Source organism: Thalassophryne amazonica, chromosome 2, assembly GCF_902500255.1.
Source record: "Thalassophryne amazonica chromosome 2, fThaAma1.1, whole genome shotgun sequence".
Classification (NCBI taxonomy): Eukaryota; Metazoa; Chordata; class Actinopteri; order Batrachoidiformes; family Batrachoididae; genus Thalassophryne; species Thalassophryne amazonica.
In genome coordinates this window covers 74,550,650-74,569,605 of record NC_047104.1, presented here as the reverse complement: position 1 = coordinate 74,569,605, position 18,956 = coordinate 74,550,650, and the positions used below count along the sequence as shown (strand labels likewise).

The following is an 18,956-nucleotide window of genomic DNA, read 5'->3' as shown; positions in this document are numbered from 1 at the left end:
GCACCTTCAACTGCTTACTCCAATTAGGGGTCCTGTTTACCTCATTAAATGTAAATAAGTAAGTCCCTTTGGCTGCTCCCTTGTTTTCACTTTGGGTCACCACAGCAGATCTAAGCTCAGTCTGTATGTTGATTTTGCACAAGTTTTACGCTGAATGCCCTTCCTAACACAACTCCACATTACATGTAGAAATGAGCAAGATTGGGATTTGAACCTGGAACCTTCCCCACCGAAACCACTAACAGTAACTAACCACTTGGCCACCATCCCAGCGCCTCACCAAATGTAAATACATTTTTAACATTGAATTGACATTATTAAAACATAATTGGCCTTACTTTAGCAAAGTCATCGGTCATCATTGTTGTCCTCTGGCTGTCCCCACAAAGAGCAAACAAGTCAAATGGCAAGTAACACGAAGGTTATTTATTTTCTTTATTCAGAGCATAAATATGTTCTTCCTTCCCTATTAAAGATTGTGGTATTTCAGTTTGAGAGCAAGATTTATTAATTTCACTCATTGCTGAAGACCCAGCTTGTCCTCTTCATTCAAATCTGTTTCTCCTACTTCTTGTTTTACAGTGGCTGCCATCCATCTTAATGATGGTTTTCCACCACCTTCTGCTCTGGAGTGTGGATTAGGCAGTACCTCATTTAGTACATCAGTACACAGGAGCAGTTTGACACGCTTGTAGATGCTATCTTCTGGCCATATATGATAATGCAATGTTTTTGTCTTAAAATATAAATTTCAGGACTAGCCAAACAAGTTTTTAAAAAGTGTGAATTATAGTTCAGAAAATACGGTACATTTACATAGAGCACAAAAATTGTGGTGTTACAACTGGATGGGCGAGTGGTACCTGTATGTTCATCTGTATCTATTCTTGTCAGAGATTAACTGATTGATTAATCTCAGAAGAGACATTTAATTTGAATAGCAATTATCCAGATTCATTTTTACATAAATGTAGGAATATGAGCATCAAATGTTTAAAAACAGCAAAAATTCTTAATTCCAGAGAAGAAACGCAGTGTGCCAGATAGAACATTCATTCATTCTACCGCCTAGTCCAATTAAGGGTCGCGGGGAGCTGGAGCCTATCCTGTTGTATGGCTGGGGGGCCTGGCTGCCTTTTTGTTTCTGTCTTTTGTTTTTCCTTCCAGGTGGCTTGCATTTGGGACTGAGTGGCTGTGTTGCTGAGGTTATCAGGGCCTCGCCCTGATCACCTGCGGCTCGTCGGGACTCACAGCTGTGGTGCATCTGTATGGATTGGAGCGTGGTGGCATTTGAGACTGGAGTATACGGTGTGTGTTTGCCGGAGACTCGACCTTGTGACCAGACGGGTCAGATCGTCGTCTCGGGAGCCATCTCATCATCAGTGGATGCAGAGAACGTCCAGGGTTTGATGCACGGTCTGTGAAAGAGGAGGGGGTGAGGTCTCACGCTCGTCAGCACACTTCCTGAGGTACGTTAGATTTTGTGACTAACGTTTATACAGTCAGTAAATGTGGTGTCCCTCACACCTTATTATATTGAGCTGTACGTTAGTCATGTATCGGCTTCCACTGCAGTGGAGTTTTGTGAACTGGATGTTCCATGCCTGCAGGTTGGGAAGTGTTTGCTGTTTATGTACACCTTTGAGTGGTCTCTCTGTGTGTAGAGTGTGGACTCACATAATGGTTCCTTCTTTCACAGACTCGGTTTGTTGCGGCCACCTGGGGGGTGTCAGCGGGGTCCTTGGGTCCGAACGGCTTCTGGCTCCGGACCGTTAGCGCTGCTGGGAGCGCACCGTATCACCACCACGCCAGACCGCACACTCTTTTGTTGTTTTTGTATCACATCACTGTTATGTATTAAATTCAGTTAGCCTTTGTACCGTGCTCTGCTTATTTCATACTGGGTCCTTCAAACGCTGGTCGGTTCTCCGAGCTGCGTCCGACACATAACACTATCCCAGCAGTCATAGAGCATGAGGCGGGGTACACCCAGGACAGGATGGCAGTCTGTCGCAGGGCCACAAACAGACAAACAAACACACACACCTACGGACAATTTAGAGATTCCAGTCCACCTAACCCACATGTCTTTGGATGTGGGAGGAAACCGGAGCACCCGGAGGAAACCCACGCACACACAGGGAGAACATGCAAACTCCACACAGAAAGGCCACGGGAATTGAACCCATGACCTCCTCACCGTGAGGCAACAGTGCTAACCACTAAGCCACCGTGCTGCCCCCCAAAATAGAACATTTAAACCATATATACAGTAAATAGTAGTAGTGCTTTGTATATATGGATCACCACCTTATCATGGTGGAGGGGTTTGTGTGCTTCAGTGAGCCTGGGAGCTGTGTTGTTGACTGGAGCATGAGCTCCTGGTCGGGCCAACCTTGGCAAATTGGTCCTAGCTGAGGAGACAGACATAGGACAATTCAATACACTCTTTATGATGGACACAATAAAAGACAGAGTTGCTTCGGCCGGATGAGGGAAACTGGGGCCTCCTCCTGCAGCCAGGCCCAGGGGAGGGGGGAGCTCCCCGAGAGCGCTTGGTGGCTGGGTCTACAATTGTGGGGCTCTGTCGGGCTCATCCTGAAAAAACAACATGATGTCATCTCCATGTAGACTCACCACCTGTAAGGAGAGTGTAAAAGGTCTGGTATACTGTTTTATAGGCAGTGAACAGGGGCAAATGCCCAAATGGACTGATACTCTGTTTTGGTACTTGGCTCTTAGAATGAGGAGCATCACCTCTCTGGTAGGGAAGGAGCCTGAGCTTGCGCAGGAGGTTAAGCATTACCAACTAGAAGTACAGGCTCACCTCCACGTAGAGCACAAGCTCTGGAAACACCCAAGGAAGAGCTGGACTCTTTCCTGAATTGTCCAGGGTGAGATGTGCTGGACAAGTGTGAGGAGACTCATTAGTCCCCGACTGAGTGCAGGTATTTTGGAGTTTTCTTTGGTGAATCAGAGGGCTGCCTCAATGCGACTTTGTGTCACAGAGAGGAATCTGGCTGTTGTTTGCTTCTTGAAGATTCTTAGTGGGACTCTGGAGAAAGTTCCTGTTCCTTAGATCTACTGGGGGTCTTCAGTACTCACATGGGCAGCGATGGAGAAACTTGGAGGGGATTGATTGGAAGGAACTGCCCCCTGATATGAATCAGAGTGGTGTTTTTTTGTTGGGCTTCTGTGCTGGTCATGGATTATCCACAACAAACACCTTGTTTGAGGGTGTTCATAAATACACTTGGTACCAGAGCACCCGAGGCGAAAGATTGATGATTGATTTTGTAATCGTGTCATCAGACCGTCCTGTGATTGTGTGTCTTAAAGGGGGGGGGGGGGGGGGGGATTACACTTCTCAGCCTCCCTGGTAAAGCCTATGCCAGGAGAGTACAGGACAGGGATGAGAATTTTCCACGGATTTTAGAGTTTTTCTGGGTTTCTGGGCCATTTCTGAGATCAGTGTAAATCTGTTGAGAAAAACTTTTTTTTGGGGGGGTGCAGCGCAGGTCAGCCGTGTGAGTTAAATCTTTCCTCATATGCATGGGAACCATAATAGCGCTGCCGAAACTGCAAGCTAAAATGCGCACGTCATTGGTTACTTTTTCTACAATAGTGAACTTTCAACCAATCAAATCTCTGTAATATGTAAAGTCACTGAAAGCAGTGGTGGGCACAGCTAACCAAAAAGTTAGCTTCGATAACGTTAATCCGCTAGCTGAAAAGTTAACTTTTATAAAGCTAAACCGATAAATCCCTAAAAAAAAATAGCGGAAGTTACAGATAAAAGCTAAACCAATAACTTTCAGTATTGACTTCAGTACACTGGCAGCTACTAGTCTCAGTGACAGCTAGTCTCAGATCAGCTGTTTTACAAAGTGAAAATATCAGCTATATGTTTTAGTTTTAAAGTAATGCACTAATTTGGAAGGTTTTAGCATTTAGACATACATGCCGCAATGCATTATGGGAACATTAGTTTCCTGACATCAGTGGTTGGTTGGTCGGTATACAAGGGGATGTCAAAACGTTTTGAGCCTCGCACATTTTTCCCAGTTGGATATTACAATGCGTCACACCTGATCTACATCAATGCCTTAGCTCCTTGTTTCATGTAGGATCATATTGCTCACTTTGATTGTTGAGTCATAACACTGTGTGGAAGAGACATACCCTGCAGTGTCAGTCATGACATTCTGCTTCACTAGGACAATGCACCAGTTCACACCAGCTGGGCTGCCATGGACCCTGTGCGCAAGTGTGGCTATGGACTTCTTCCTCACCCACCCTATTCTCCAGACCGAGCCCCTAGCGACTTCCATCTGTTTCCCAGGCTGGAAAAATACCTTTGGGGCCATAGATTTGAAGAATGGCAGTATTTTCACTTTGTAAAATGACAGACGTGATGTTAATTTCAATAAATTGTCCAGAATTAGTTTGTTTAAAATTATAACCACAAGTCAAAACTGTCTGCCTGTGCATGACTCCAGTGATATGCCAGCAGGTCTGTATGGTGTGAAGATAAAGTATCTTTTTTTTCCTCCCTCTTTCTTTCTCTCTGGTAGTCAGCTCTCTTCTGCCTGCAGAGGCTAGAGCTCTGTCTGCTACAAAACATGTAACAAGTAGGCACTAAAATCTTTGATTTCAGACTTTACAAATGTTTATAACTGTTAAGCTTTATTCACGATGCCCGCAAAAATATGTTAGCAGTCTAAAAGTTATCAGAACTAAATTTATCGGAAGCTAATTGGTCTGCTAATGGTTTTCAAAGTTATCTGGAAAGCTAATCCACTAATGAAAATGTTAGCTTTGATAATTAGGGTTTAGCGGATTAGCGGAACTGTGCCCACCACTGACTGAAAGTACCCAGACGTGGACATTTTGAGTTTCTGCAAGTTTGGGCTGTCGAGCTAAGTCTGTAACATGGCCAAAATTACAGAGAGAGAGGACGAAGACCGTGTTAAAGACATTGATAGTGGTGTAAAAAAAAAGGTTTAAGTGGACATGTTTGGAGCGGGAAGTGGATGTGGACAAAGGCAAGACTCTGTGAATTTGTCCGCAAGGTTGAGCTCCCCAGTAAAGCCCTCTGCATGCTATGTTCGGATTTCCTCAACAAAACCTTGGAAGAACACTGCAAGACGAAGACACATGTCATCATATTAATCTTAAACCGACTAATCTTCCCCGGTCCAGAGTGTGGAAGAGTCACAGCGAGCCCCAAAGCACACAGCACTCGTACTGGTCAGCAACATCCAGTGCTCAGGTGTGTGTCCAGTAATTCTATTCATGCAATTAAAATGTGTTTACAATCACTGAAATTTTTAAGCGTGGTGCAATTTATACTGTGCAGGTACTGAAGTGCAATTCATATATATATATACACCAGGTCTGTCCGAAAAGTAACGGACCTTTTTATTTTTTTAAAAAACTATATGGATTTGAATCATGTGCGCTTGCATCAGCCAAGCTTGAACCTTCGTGCGCATGCGTGAGTTTTTTTACGCCTGTCGGTTGCGTCATTTGCCTGTGGGCAGGCTTTGAGTGAGCACTGGTCCAGCCCCCTCGTCGGATTTTCATTGTCAGGGAATTGGCTGAGTGACTGCCGCTTTGCTCCATGAAAATTTTTTATATATATATATATATATGTGTGTGTGTGTGTGTGTATTTTATGGCTTTATTTTGACACAAAACACGCTTTTTCTGAAAACGTGACCTTATGGAGAAAAACAAAACAAACGAACCCTTCTTCTTTTGTAGCGTATAACGGCAGCTGGCATGCTTATTGTTACATTACTGCCACCTGCTGCATCAGTCCATTATAGCAGTACTAAATCCTCTCGATGAGTCCAGTGTCTTTCAAGTATTTAAAAAGCTAACACTTCCCATCTCACTTGACCTGATGGCTAAAATACTTCCAACAGAATCTTCTTTCAGGCCTTACAATTGAATTCCTTCAAGTTTTATCTGTAATAGACAAACCATTCAAAAATGACAAAATATGATTTGCCTGCATGCTGAATTCGGCCTGCATCAATTTTATTTTTATTTTGGTAAATTTCGTAGACTGTGGTACAGCTTGTGCACAGGATGTGTGCTTTTTAATGTTACTATGCTGTATGTGCCTGTAGGGTTTTCCTGGTGACTGGTAAGCATCCATTTTATATGAATAAAGTCACTGTTTTATACCACAAATGTGGTTTTGATAGGTTTTAATAATTTTAATAATTTCCACATACTTGCATGAAGTTTCAATATATTTCAGAGCTCATTGCAGGTTAAGGAAAGACACTTGAAGAACAGTTTTGGCAAGTTCAGTGATATTTGTCCAATGCTAAGGCATTTATAGTACGTGCATATGTTATAGCACTAGGCAGGTATCACTGAAATAAAGTCTACATCAGAAGTCTCAAACCGGTTCCAGAAAGGGCCGAGAGGGTGCAGGTTTTCTGTGCAACCACCCACTCCAGAAGGTGATTTCACTGATTAACATCACTTTGAGCAGGTGAAATCAGTTATTCAGTGAAATCACCTGCTGGAGTGGGTGGTTGCACAGAAAGCCTGCACCCTCTCGGCCCTTTCTGGAACTGGTTTGAGACCTCTGATCTACATAGACAGATTCTCTTATTGCAGTCAGGTTTCCACATACCCCAACATACAAAAAAAAAATCTAAAATGGAAATTCATGAAATTAGGTCTCTCTAGTGGCCCCAAAATGCCTCTAAAATGCTCAAAACCTGTGGGACCAGGGGAGCTGCCCCTGGACCCTGTTGGAGGCCTACGGCAACCCTTGGGCCCCCGCTGATTTTCAGAGGTTTTTTCTTTGCCCATTCTCATCCCTGAGAGAAGAATTCGACCATTAGTGGACCCTCAGATTCAGGAGGAGCAATGTGGGTACCATCCTGGTCCTGGAATGGTGTTCCAAGTCTTTACCCTTCACTGAAAAAAATGATACTTTGGATCAGCTTTAAAAAAAATTGATGTAATTTGTTACAGCTAATTTTTTTAGTTTTTCACAATGTATATTTATGATTTGGTAAAGTGATTCCAGCAGATTTAAACTCGAAACCACAATTTTCCATTAGACCAATGTGAATAAGTACTTTGAATGAAGTGCACTGATGTTTCACGTTTTTCAGTGTTGAAAGGCTATTAGACTGTCTTGGGAGTATGGCCAACCAGTCTATATGTGTTTTGTGGACGTGGAAAAGGAGTACGACCGGGTCCCTTGAGGTGTCCTGGGGGTGGAGGCAATGTATGAGGGAACCGGAATTGCTACATCACGTGATCACGTGACCACAGTAGTAGCTGTGTCCACATTCTCGGCATCACATCGGACGTGTTGCTGCTGGGTGTTGGACTCCACCAGAGTGGCCCCTTGTCACCAACAAGATGCAGTCAGGGACCGAAGCCTGTCCAGTTTGGTGACCTCAGTGTTGCAGCTTTGCTTTTTGTGGATGATGTTTTTCTTTTGGCTTCATCAGGCAATGACCTCCAGTGCACACTGAGCACGTTTAAGGATGAGTGTGAAGAGAGTGGGATGAAAATCAGTACCTCCAAATCCGAGAACATGGTCCTTTCTCGGAAAAGAGTAGATTGTCCCCTCTGGGTCAGGGCAGAGCTGTTGCCCTAAAGATTAGGGGGATTATAGTATTTCCCATCTGTCTTGGAAATGTCTCGGGATGCCCTGAGAAGAGTTATGGGACTTAGCCAAGGATGGGAGAGTGTGGTATGAGGTGCTTGGTCTGCTGCCACTGCTACCCGGACTCTGATAAGCAGCATAAATGGAATGAATGAATGAATGAATGAGTCATGCAGTAATGGAGAAAACAAACACTTGATTTTAGTTGTCGCACAAAATACTAGACACGTCATTTCTAGTATGATGGCATTGTATTTATGCATGCACAATAAATGGATACATGCATACACTGAACAAAAATTAAACACTTCTGTTTTTGCTCCCATTTTTTATGAGTTGAACTCAAAGATCTAAAACATTTTCTACATACACAAAAGACCTATTTCTCTCAAATATTGTTCACAGATCTGTCTAAATCTGTGTTAGTGAGCACTTCTCCTTTGCAGAGATAATTCATCCCACCTCACAGGTGTGGCATATCAAGATGTTGATTAGACAGCATGATTACTGCACATGTGTGCCTTAGGCTGGCCACAATAAAAGGCCACTCTAAAAAATGTTCAGTTTTATCACATAGCACAATGCCACAGATCTCGCAAGTTTTAGGTCTTTTGAAAGATGATAGTTCTGCTAAAAGATGAACCGTCACTCCAGTGTGAAGTCAAGAGCACTTCAGCGCAGGTTTTCATCCAGGATGTCTCTGTACATTACTGCATTCATCTTTCCCTCAGTCCTGACCATTTCCTGTTACTGAAAAACATCCCCACAGCATGATGCTTCCACCACCATGCTCCACTGGATGCACCTGAGCTCAAGTTTTGATCTTCATAGCAAAGGGTGTGAATACTTGTGCATATGTAATTTCTTAGTTTTTTATTTTTAATAAATTTGCAAAAATCTAAAACAAAAAACAAAAAGCTTTTTTCACATTGTCATTATGGGGCATTGTGTGTAGAATTTTGAGGGCAAAAATGAATTTCATCCATCTTGGAATAAAGCTGTAACATAACAAAAGGTGGAAAAAGTGAATCCTTTCCAGGTGCACTGTATGTACAGCATGCTATTTTAGTGAAGTGAAATCTTGCATTTGGGGGTGCTGTCTATGGAGGGCTTTCCCTTTAAATAAAACACAAAGCCATCTGCAAGTACTGTGCAGCTCATTAAAAAGACTAACATGGTCAATTAAAATCAATCTGAAGCACAGTTTAAAGTGCAACTACGTAATAAAATGGATGAATTTTATTACGTAGTTACATGAATATAAAATGGGTGGTTATATCTTATGATTTTAAAATACACTGACCACACTTTCTTGAATCTCACAAGAAATACATAACACAAATAATTAAACATGATTTTTAATCATCAGTGTAGTTGAGAGTGGCACCATTTGCATTTATGACACCTCTTGCACCAGGGGTAACATTTATGTGCACATCTTGAACCATACCCGATTCCTTTGCTTGTTTAATAACAGCTTCTTCAGATGTCATTTATGTAGATGTTGTGGGACACGATATTTAATTTTCACAGTCTTCTCATCATGTTGTTGGTTTGTGACTTTTCATTTATTTTACAAGCCCAGATAGTGTTGGCATACCATAAAGTAGTTAAATTGTTGTTCTGCAGAGCTGCATTAAAATACCTGTATTTATTCCAAAGTTGATATCTTTGTAGGATATGCAAATGCTTACTTATTTAAGGACAATATTCAGTATGTCTTACCATAATCAAAGTAATGTGAAAAATAAGTCCCTGTTCACTGCTGAATGATTTGTAAACCCATGATATGGTTACAAACTACTATCTGTTTGATGTCACACCATTTAACAAACAATACAGTCTCTGTTTTGTACAGGTTGTAATCAAAACCCTCATCTTTTGCATTTTTTTCTTCATTCAGGTAGAGATCCGCACTTTAGAGATGGCCCCAGAAGGCCCTATTCTCCTGAAACTGACCAATAAGAGCTCTCGGTCACTCAGAGTTCACTGGACATCTCCTCCCAAGCCAAATGGGAACCTCAGCTACACACTGTACTACAAAAATAAAGGTAACATGGGTACTTTGTTTTTGTCTTTGACAAACCCAGCATAATAGACCGTACAAAAACATAAAAAAAAAAACCTGAGAACACACATGTTGCGGCATTAGAGCACTGTGCACGTTTCCATCTCTAGGAACAGATTCACATGAACTTGAAAACTCATTACAATACAGGCCAGGCACTTGATACTTACTGTACATTGTATCTCTACTTGATACTTAAGTTTGCATATCAATGACTATGCTGTATTAGCCCTCTGGAGTTGACTGATGCACGTCCGCATCAAAAGTCACATGACCTAATTAAGTGGATGTAACACCCAATCCACTGCACTCCGAGTCTTCCTTTGAATGTGTGTTAAACATGCAGTCTTCAACCTTTACACCACTTTTTAAAATTTTGTCAATAGGCTTAGTATCACTTGACTTATGAGTATTTTTTACGCCCATGCGTTTTCATGAATATTATTTTCATTTTTGCTGCACGTTTATGTACACACACGCAGCCAAAAGGATCATTTCCTTCTCTGTTGCAACAGTGACAGCAGTAGGAAGACACATGACTCTTTCTTTTTCGGTGGAAAACTCACGAGCTAACCAATCAGAAGTTACCAACCCCATGTGTGTTTGATCACAGCCCCCCAACCCCACGTGGTTTTGCTTATGGGTCCGCCCTTCGCGCATGACATGCGTGAATGGAGTTTCTTTTTCTCTTCCTTCCTCTGCCCACAGCAACACAAGTAAAAAACAAAACAAAACATGAATTTGTCTTCATCACTGGTGGAAAATAAACTACATAAGCCAATAACAATGATCCCCAAGCCACGTAATTTGGTTTCTGAGTGAAGGAATATTGTGGGTGATTTGGCGTGGAGAGAGAAAAGCAGACAGCTATTAGACTTTTGGTATTTGAGAGATTTGAGAAATATTTGGCGTGTTTGGAGTGTGTATTATTTTGGTGGGGTATTTGTCATGTGTGGTTAGTGTGGTGGTGGTGGTGCTTTTTTTGTAAAAGTGAGGCATCTTATGAATGTTGAGCAAGAGCTTCAGTTACTTTTTGAATTGGAGCAAAACAGAACAAGCAGCGCGTCATCAGAGAATGAACCAGACAGTGAGGATTCTGATGATGAAGGAGATGATCTCTCTTTTGTTCTGGACGAGCAACCAGAGTAGGTGGATCCACCGGCGTATGCACTGATCTGCACAGTGGATCGGATGAGAGCTTATGGGTGATCACAGCTCCGCCCCAGTGCAGAGTCCTGGAACACAGCAGAATGCAGACGGCTGATCTCTATATATTACTGGATAGCTCATTGGCCCACACACTCCGTACAATCCAATGAAGCAAACTGGTGGCCATCTTGCCACTCCCAACTTATGCAGACCTCACACACCCTGCTCAGAGTACTGCACTCACTGGACTGACATTTCTGCTTTATGGAACTGTGGGATAACTCGTGCCCACAGATTGAGCTCGTCAGACTACTTTCGCCACCCTGCTCAGCGTGCCGCTCTTGTTGGAGTGACAACACAGAATGTGTCTCTTCCCAGATAGATCTCGTTCAGTGCAGCTTCTTGTTCTGACTTTAGCATGAAGTTAACACCCAAGTCTTTCATCGGCAACTGTAAATGGTAATCAAAACATTCCAGTCGTATCTTTCTGAAGTCTTCCACATCAAACTCTATCGTCAATGTTTACAGTGTGCTTGAGCAATAACAGGTGAAGTTGCTCATAAACTTTAGGTTTCTTAAATATTTATTACGGCCACTATTAAAACTTCAGTTATCTTTATAATTTTATTACTGGTAAATCTTAGAATTAATGTAGATGAGATATACTCATTATCAATTATCTGGGAACTAACTACTTTTTGCACAGGAATTCATCAAGCTTGTCGGCCATGGGTGCGTACTAACACAGAATACTCAGAAACTGGAGAATTGTTTAGCCATAATGAGAGCATCCACTTTTAGCTTGCCATAAGCAAAGCTAGTGGCACTCGTGAGAGTGTGGACCGCACATAGACAGCTTATTACAACGTCAACAATTTCAAGTAATAACTGAGCTAATTCTCTCATTTACATATTTTTGTTCTTCAGATAATATAAGACTGATCCCTCCAAATCCATGCCTGCCATGGTTAGCTATTTTTTTTATTTTCTTTCTTTCTCTTATTACTTTGACACTTTCTTCCCTTCTATTCTCACTCACTCATATCTCATTGAATTTTGCATGCTTTTTTCTTTTTTTTTACAGCGCATTGTGTTCTGCGTCCTTATCAAGCGGGCCGGTCGTGGCACCTGTCGGCATCACCGCGATTGCTCTCACTGCCTCCGATGCGCTTACTGAGTCTGCAGGCTCGGTAAATGCAGCAGCGGGCCACTCACACCGCCCTCCTGTCTGCTGTGCAGAGCTGCGCCAAATCTGGCAACAGGTCCAGAGAAGACGCTCGCTGTTTTGATGCGGATGTTGACCGCAGCCACAGAGCTCCGTGGCCACTGAGAGAGGACTTGGATTCTTTGCGGGTCCCGCATCTGTACCTCCAGAGGCAGTGAGCGAAGGGAGAGTTTTGCGTGTGTCTGTTTATAATCTTCTGGCCCAGAAGAAAAAAGAGAGTGTTTACACAGGAGAGAAAAGTGAGAAAATGTTAATGCCTGTTTGAGAAAAGTGTATAAAGTGTGTAGTGAGGGGTTTTACAGCCTTAAAACATCTATAATAATTGCAAAAAATAGCGCTGACTACTTCACGGATTTCGCTTATTGCGGGTTGTTTTTAGAACATAACTCCCGCGATAAATGAGGGACCACTGTGTGTGTATATATATATATATATATATATATATATATGGATTTCATTCATATGTTTTTACGTCAGACATGCTTGAACCCTCGTGCGCATGCGTGAGTTTTTCCACGCCTGTCGGTGACGTCATTCGCCTGTGAGCACTCCTTGTGGGAGGAGTCGTCCAGCCCCTCGTCGGAATTCCTTTGTCTGAGAAGTTGCTGAGAGACTGGCGCGTTGTTTGATCAAAATTTTTTCTAAGCCTGTGAGACATATCGAAGTGGACACGGTTCGAAAAATTAAGCTGGTTTTCAGTGAAAATTTTAACGGCTGATGAGAGATTTTGAGGTGATTCTGTCGCTTTAAGGACTTCCCACAGTGCGAGACGTCGCTCAGCGCTCTCAGCCGCCGTCGTCAGCCTGTTCAAGCTGAAAACCTCCACATTTCAGGCTCTATTGATCCAGGATGTCGTGAGAGAACAGAGAAGTTTCAGAAGAAGTCGGTTTCAGCATTTTATCCGGATATTCCACTGTTAAAGGAGATTTTTTTAATGAAAGACGTGCGGCGGCACAGGAAAAACACCTCCGTGTTGATAACCATTTGTAAAATCCAGGCGGCTTTTGATGGCTTTCAGTGGAGTGAGTATATGAGAAATTGTTTAACAGGCAGGACATGTTCCAACTTGTCCTTAAGGCTTTCAACAGAGGTGTTTTTCCTGTGGCGGAGCATCGCGGCGGCTGCGTCCCGACGCGCGGACCCGTCCGCACGTCTTTCATTAAAAAAATCTCCTTTAACAGTGGAATATCCGGATAAAATGCTGAAACCAACTTCTTTTGAAACTTCTTTGTTCTCTCACGACGTCCTGGATCAATAGAACCTGAAATGTGGAGGTTTTCAGCTTGAACAGGCTGACGACGGCGGCTGAGAGCGCTGAGCGACGTCTCGCACCGTGGGAAGTCCTTAAAACGACAGAATCACCTCAAAATCTCTCATCAGCCGTTAAAAGTTTCACTGAAAACCAGCTTAATTTTTCGAACCGTGTCCACTTCGATGTGTCTCACAGGTTTAGAAAAAATTTTGATCAAACAAAGCGCCAGTCTCTCAGCAACTTCTCAGACAAAGGAATTCCGACGAGGGGCTGGACGACTCCTCCTACAAGGAGTGCTCACAGGCGAATGACGTCACCGACAGGCGTGGAAAAACTCACGCATGCGCACGAGGGTTCAAGCATGTCTGACGTAAAAACATATGAATGAAATCCATATAGTTCTTGAAAAAAATAAAAAGGACCGTTACTTTATTGACAGCCCTCGTATATGTACGTATATATATATATATATATATATATATATATATATATATATATATATATATATATATATATATATATATATATATATAAGCTTGCTGATGATTCCACAGATATGTGTGTGTGTGTGTGTGTGTGTGTGTGTGTGTGTGTGTGTGTGTATTGGTAACATCATGAACAAAAGTGGATGGATAACAAAAGTCATGAAACAGAAATAGTAGATTTTTTTTAAATACACTCAACAAAAATATAAACGCAACACTTTTGGTTTTGCTCCCATTTTGTATGAGATGAACTCAAAGATCTAAAACTTTTTCCACATACACAATATCACCATTTCCCTCAAATATTGTTCACAAACCAGTCTAAATCTGTGATAGTGAGCACTTCTCCTTTGCTGAGATAATCCATCCCACCTCACAGGTGTGCTATATCAAGATGCTGATTAGTCACCATGATTAGTGCACATGTGTGCCTTAGACTACCCACAATAAAAGGCCACTCTGAAAGGTGCAGTTTTATCACACAGCACAATGCCACAGATGTCGCAAGATTTGAGGGAGCGTGCAATTGGCATGCTGACAGCAGGAATGTCAACCAGAGCTGTTGCTCGTGTATTGAATGTTCATTTCTCTACCATAAGCTGTCTCCAAAGGCGTTTCAGAGAATTTGGCAGTACATCCAACCAGCCTCACAACCGCAGACCACGTGTAACCACACCAGCCCAGGACCTCCACATCCAGCATGTTTACCTCCAAGATCGTCTGAGACCAGCCACTCGGACAGCTGCTGAAACAATCGGTTTGTATAACCAAAGAATTTCTGCACAAACTGTCAGAAACCGTCTCAAGGAAGCTCATCTGCATGCAGTCGTCCTCATCGGGGTCTCGACCTGACTCCAGTTCGTCGTCGTAACCGACTTGAGTGGGGAAATGCTCACATTCGCTGGCGTTTGGCACGTTGGAGAGGTGTTCTCTTCACGGATGATGCGAAGGAGATGTGTTGCACTGCATGAGGCAAATGGTGTTCACACCAGATACTGACTGGTATCCCCCCCCCCCCCCCCAATAAAACAAAACTGCACCTTTCAGAGTGGCCTTTTATTGTGGACAGTCTAAGGCACACCTGTGCACTAATCATGGTGTCTAATCAGCATCTTGATATGGCACACCTGTGAGGTGGGATGGATTATCTCAGCAAAGGAGAAGTGCTCACTATCACAGATTTAGACTGGTTTGTGAACAATATTTGAGGGAAATGGTGATATTGTGTATGTGGAAAAATTTTTAGATCTTTGAGTTCATCTCATACAAAATGGGAGCAAAACCAAAAGTGTTGCGTTTATATTTTTGTTGAGTATAGTTGCACTAAAAGAATAAAACACCACTTAACTAGCTACAGGAGAGTTAGTTTTCCCTGCATTGACAACATTTATTACACACAGCTTTATGAGCTTCAGCCTAATATAAGTAATAAAGCTCGTTGCAACAACACCTAAAGCACCAAAACTATGCACAAGTAGACTTAATAAATGTCTTAAAATAGTTCATCAAACACAAAACACATATGGCTACACATGTTGAGTAATAAGCCACTTATTATTATATTTTCCTATATGCTGGAATAAGGGATAGAAGTCTTCAAATTATTGTTCATTACTTCCCATTTCAATCATACTCACAGGTGAAATGTTCGTCCACAGCCTTTGATCTGGTGATTTGTGCAGTTAATAGCTGTACATGAAGGTATTTTTTAACAAAATTACAAAGAATAAAGTTGCGTGCACCTCATTAATGATTAATAGAAAAGAGCCTTCAGGAGTGGGAAATTGGAGTGGTAATATGGCGGCCGGTTTGCTTCAAAAAGAGTGATTCAGTAATATATAGAGGTCAGTGGATGCAGACACACACCACTCCAGCAGTAAGGAGGTTTCAGGCACGGAGAACACAGGAGTCTAGGTAGAGAACCTCCCCAAGTCCAAAACACCTTTTTCTATTTTTTTTTTGCCACTAACATAGTCAGGGCAGTCTGTACCAACACCAATAAAAAATGCTACAAAAACAAGGAATGAGGGAAAAATACACATGGATATTGAGGTGGAATATCTGTACAAATGTTTTGGGCCTCTGATGTGCAGTGGACAGGAATTGTTTTTCTGAGTGGCACAAATATAATTTGTGTGGCATCTTATTACATGTAAATAGCCACAAAAACACCCGAAGAATTTCCTGCATTTTAATGTGAATTGTTGTATATAACTTTGTTTATGCTACGTTTTTACATACAACCCCAATTCCAATGAAGTTGTGACGTTGTGTAAAATGTGAATAAAAACAGAATACAATTATTTGCAAATCCTCTTCAACCTATATTTAATTGAATACACCATGAAGACAAGATATTTAACATTCAAACTGATAGACTTTTTTGTTTTTGAGCAAATATTTGCTCATTTTGAAATGGATGCCTGCAACACATTTCAAAAAAGTTGTGACAGGGCAACAAAAGACTGGGAAAGTTGATGAATGCTCAAAGAACACCAAAATGGAAACAGGTGAGTGTCATGATTGGGTATAAAAAGATCATCCCAAAAGGCTCAGCCATTCACAAGCAAAGATGGGGCGAGGATCACCAATTTGTGAACAACTGTGTGGAAAAAATAGACCAACAGTAAAAACAATGTTTCTCAACGTTCAGTTGCAAGGAATTTAGGGATTCCATCATCTACAGTCCATAATATAATCAGAAGATTCAGAGAATCTGGAGAACTGTCTACACATAAGCGGCAAGGTCGAAAACCAACATTGAATGCCCGTAACCTTCGATCCCTCAGGTGGCACTGCATTAAAAACCAACATCATTGTGTAAAGGATCTTACCGCTTGGGCTCAGGAAAACTTCAGAAAACCACTGTCAGTTAACACAGTTCATCGCTACATCTACAAGTGGAAGTTAAAACTCTGCCATGCAACGCAAAAGTAAATCCATCAACAGCATCCAGAAACGCTGCCGCCTTCTCTGGGCCCGAGCTCATTTGAAATGGACAGACACAAAGTGGAAAAGTGTGCTGTGGTCTGATGAGTCCACTTTTCAAATTGTTTTTGGAAATCATGGATGTTGTGTCCTCTGGACAAAAGAGGAAAAAGACCATCCAGATTGTTACCAGCACAAAGTTCAAAAGTCAGCATCTGTGATGGTATGGGGGTGTGTACCTGCCCATTGCATGGGCAACTTACACATCTGTGATGGCACCGTCAGTGCTGAAAGGTACATTCAGGTTTTGGAGCAACACATGCTGCCATCCAAGGAATATCTTTTTTCAGGGATGTCCCTGCTTATTTCAGCAAGACAATGCCAAGCCACATTCTGTACGTGTTACAACAGCGTGACTTCGTAGTAAAAGAGTGCGGGTACTAGACTGCCCTGCCTGCAGTCCAGACCTGTCCCCCATTGAAAATGTGTGGTGCATTATGAAGCGCAAAATACGACAACGGAGACCCCGGACTGTTGAACAACTGAAGTCATACATCAAGCAAGAATGGGAAAGAATTCCACCTACAAAGCTTCAACATTTAGTGTCCTCAGTTCCCATATGCTTATTGAGTGTTGTTAGAAGGAAAGATGATGTAACACAGTGGTAAACATACCACTGTCCCAGCTTTTTTGAAATGTGTTGCAGGCATCCATTTCACAATGAGCAAATACTTGCACAAATAAAAGTTTATCAGTTTGATAAAATAAAATAATAGTCAAATGAAAGCACAATAAAGTTTATCAGTTTGAATATTAAATATATTGTCTTTGTGGTGACGTCAATTGAATATAGGTTGAAGAGGATTTGCAAATCATTGTATTCTGTTTTTATTTACATTTTACACAATGTCCCAACTTCACTGGACTTGGGGTTGTATGTTTTTGAAATTTACAATTTATATTTTTATTTTAAGTTATAAAAATGGTTTGTTAAATATATGCCTTGTTAAACTTTTTTCTGATTTGATTTTTAAGTTTTGGGGTGAATTTAGGGTCACTGTTTTAATGCAGTATGCCAGAATGAAAGAAAAACTGTAAAGTCACACAGGCGAGGTTGTGCTGACAAAATTACACCAAACAAGCCAGGTAAACAGTTTTCATGAACCTTGGCCAGTTCATGAACCTTGGCCATGAACATAAACAAGGAATTAATAAACTTACATGAATGAATTGATGTGCTCACATCACACATCAGCCAGCCACACAGAGGGTCTGTCCATGTATCCATATGTCTCTGCCCGATCAGTGTGCGACACGCCGAAGGACACTGCGTCATGTGGACTATAACTTTCATGGTGGATGTGACATTTGCCTCACCAGCACCGTTTGCATTATCAGACAGATATTTTCACATGGGGCAGTCTGGCTGATGGTGTCTACAGTGCACACTGAGACACAGCTGAAAGCATTCCAGAGGTGATATGTGTTTTATTTTTTTCACCATGTCATGAGAGCCTGGCAACATAAGTGCATTGCGGTGGTGTGTTGAGAGGTGATGTTCTAGTGGTTAAAGTGTTGGGCTTGAGACTAGAAGATGCTCATTTCAAATCCCAGCCTGACTGGAAAATCACTAAGGGCCTGTGGGCAAGGTCTTTAATCCCCTATTGCTCCTGGTGTGTAGTGAGTGCCATGTATGGCAGCACCCTGACAATAGGGTGAATCTGAGGCATTATTTGTAAAGTGCTTTGAGCGTCTGATGCAGATGGAAAAGCGCTATATAAATGCAGTCCATTTATTTATGTTCTTCATGGCATGATATGTGTTCTCCAGCTTTGAGTAGTGATAACACAGTGGTCAGCTGCAACATTATGATCGCCTTGGTGAATGCGCGTGTTCATCTGATGGCTTCGGTGCACCCACTTATGCTGGCATCATTTGATTGCCTCAGTGGGTGCACCTAGGCCGTGATAATCAGCGATTGCATGTCACGTGACGTGGCTGTGTGGTCGGATGGTGCGCTGGTGTTGTCACACGCAGCTGGAGCAGTTGGGTTTTTAATTTTATTTCTGTTGTGGTGGTGTGGGCACGCTGCGGGCCAGTAATTCCACCTCCAGTGGGACATGCTGGATATGCCATGATGGGTGTTCCACAGCTCTCAGCTGTTTCATCATGGACATGACAGCCGTCCAGATGTGCGCGCT

At 42.2% G+C, this 18,956-nt stretch overlaps 1 protein-coding gene across 1 annotated transcript in view; it reads left to right on the top strand.

Annotated features, from left to right (window-relative positions):
* Positions 1-18,956, top strand: part of ush2a (Usher syndrome 2A (autosomal recessive, mild)) — a 1,147,097-nt gene that overhangs the window by 581,285 nt on the left and 546,856 nt on the right. Inside the window, 1 exon segment of the mRNA XM_034188044.1 lies at positions 9,552-9,699. Within this exon segment, the coding sequence (XP_034043935.1) occupies positions 9,552-9,699 (148 nt within the window).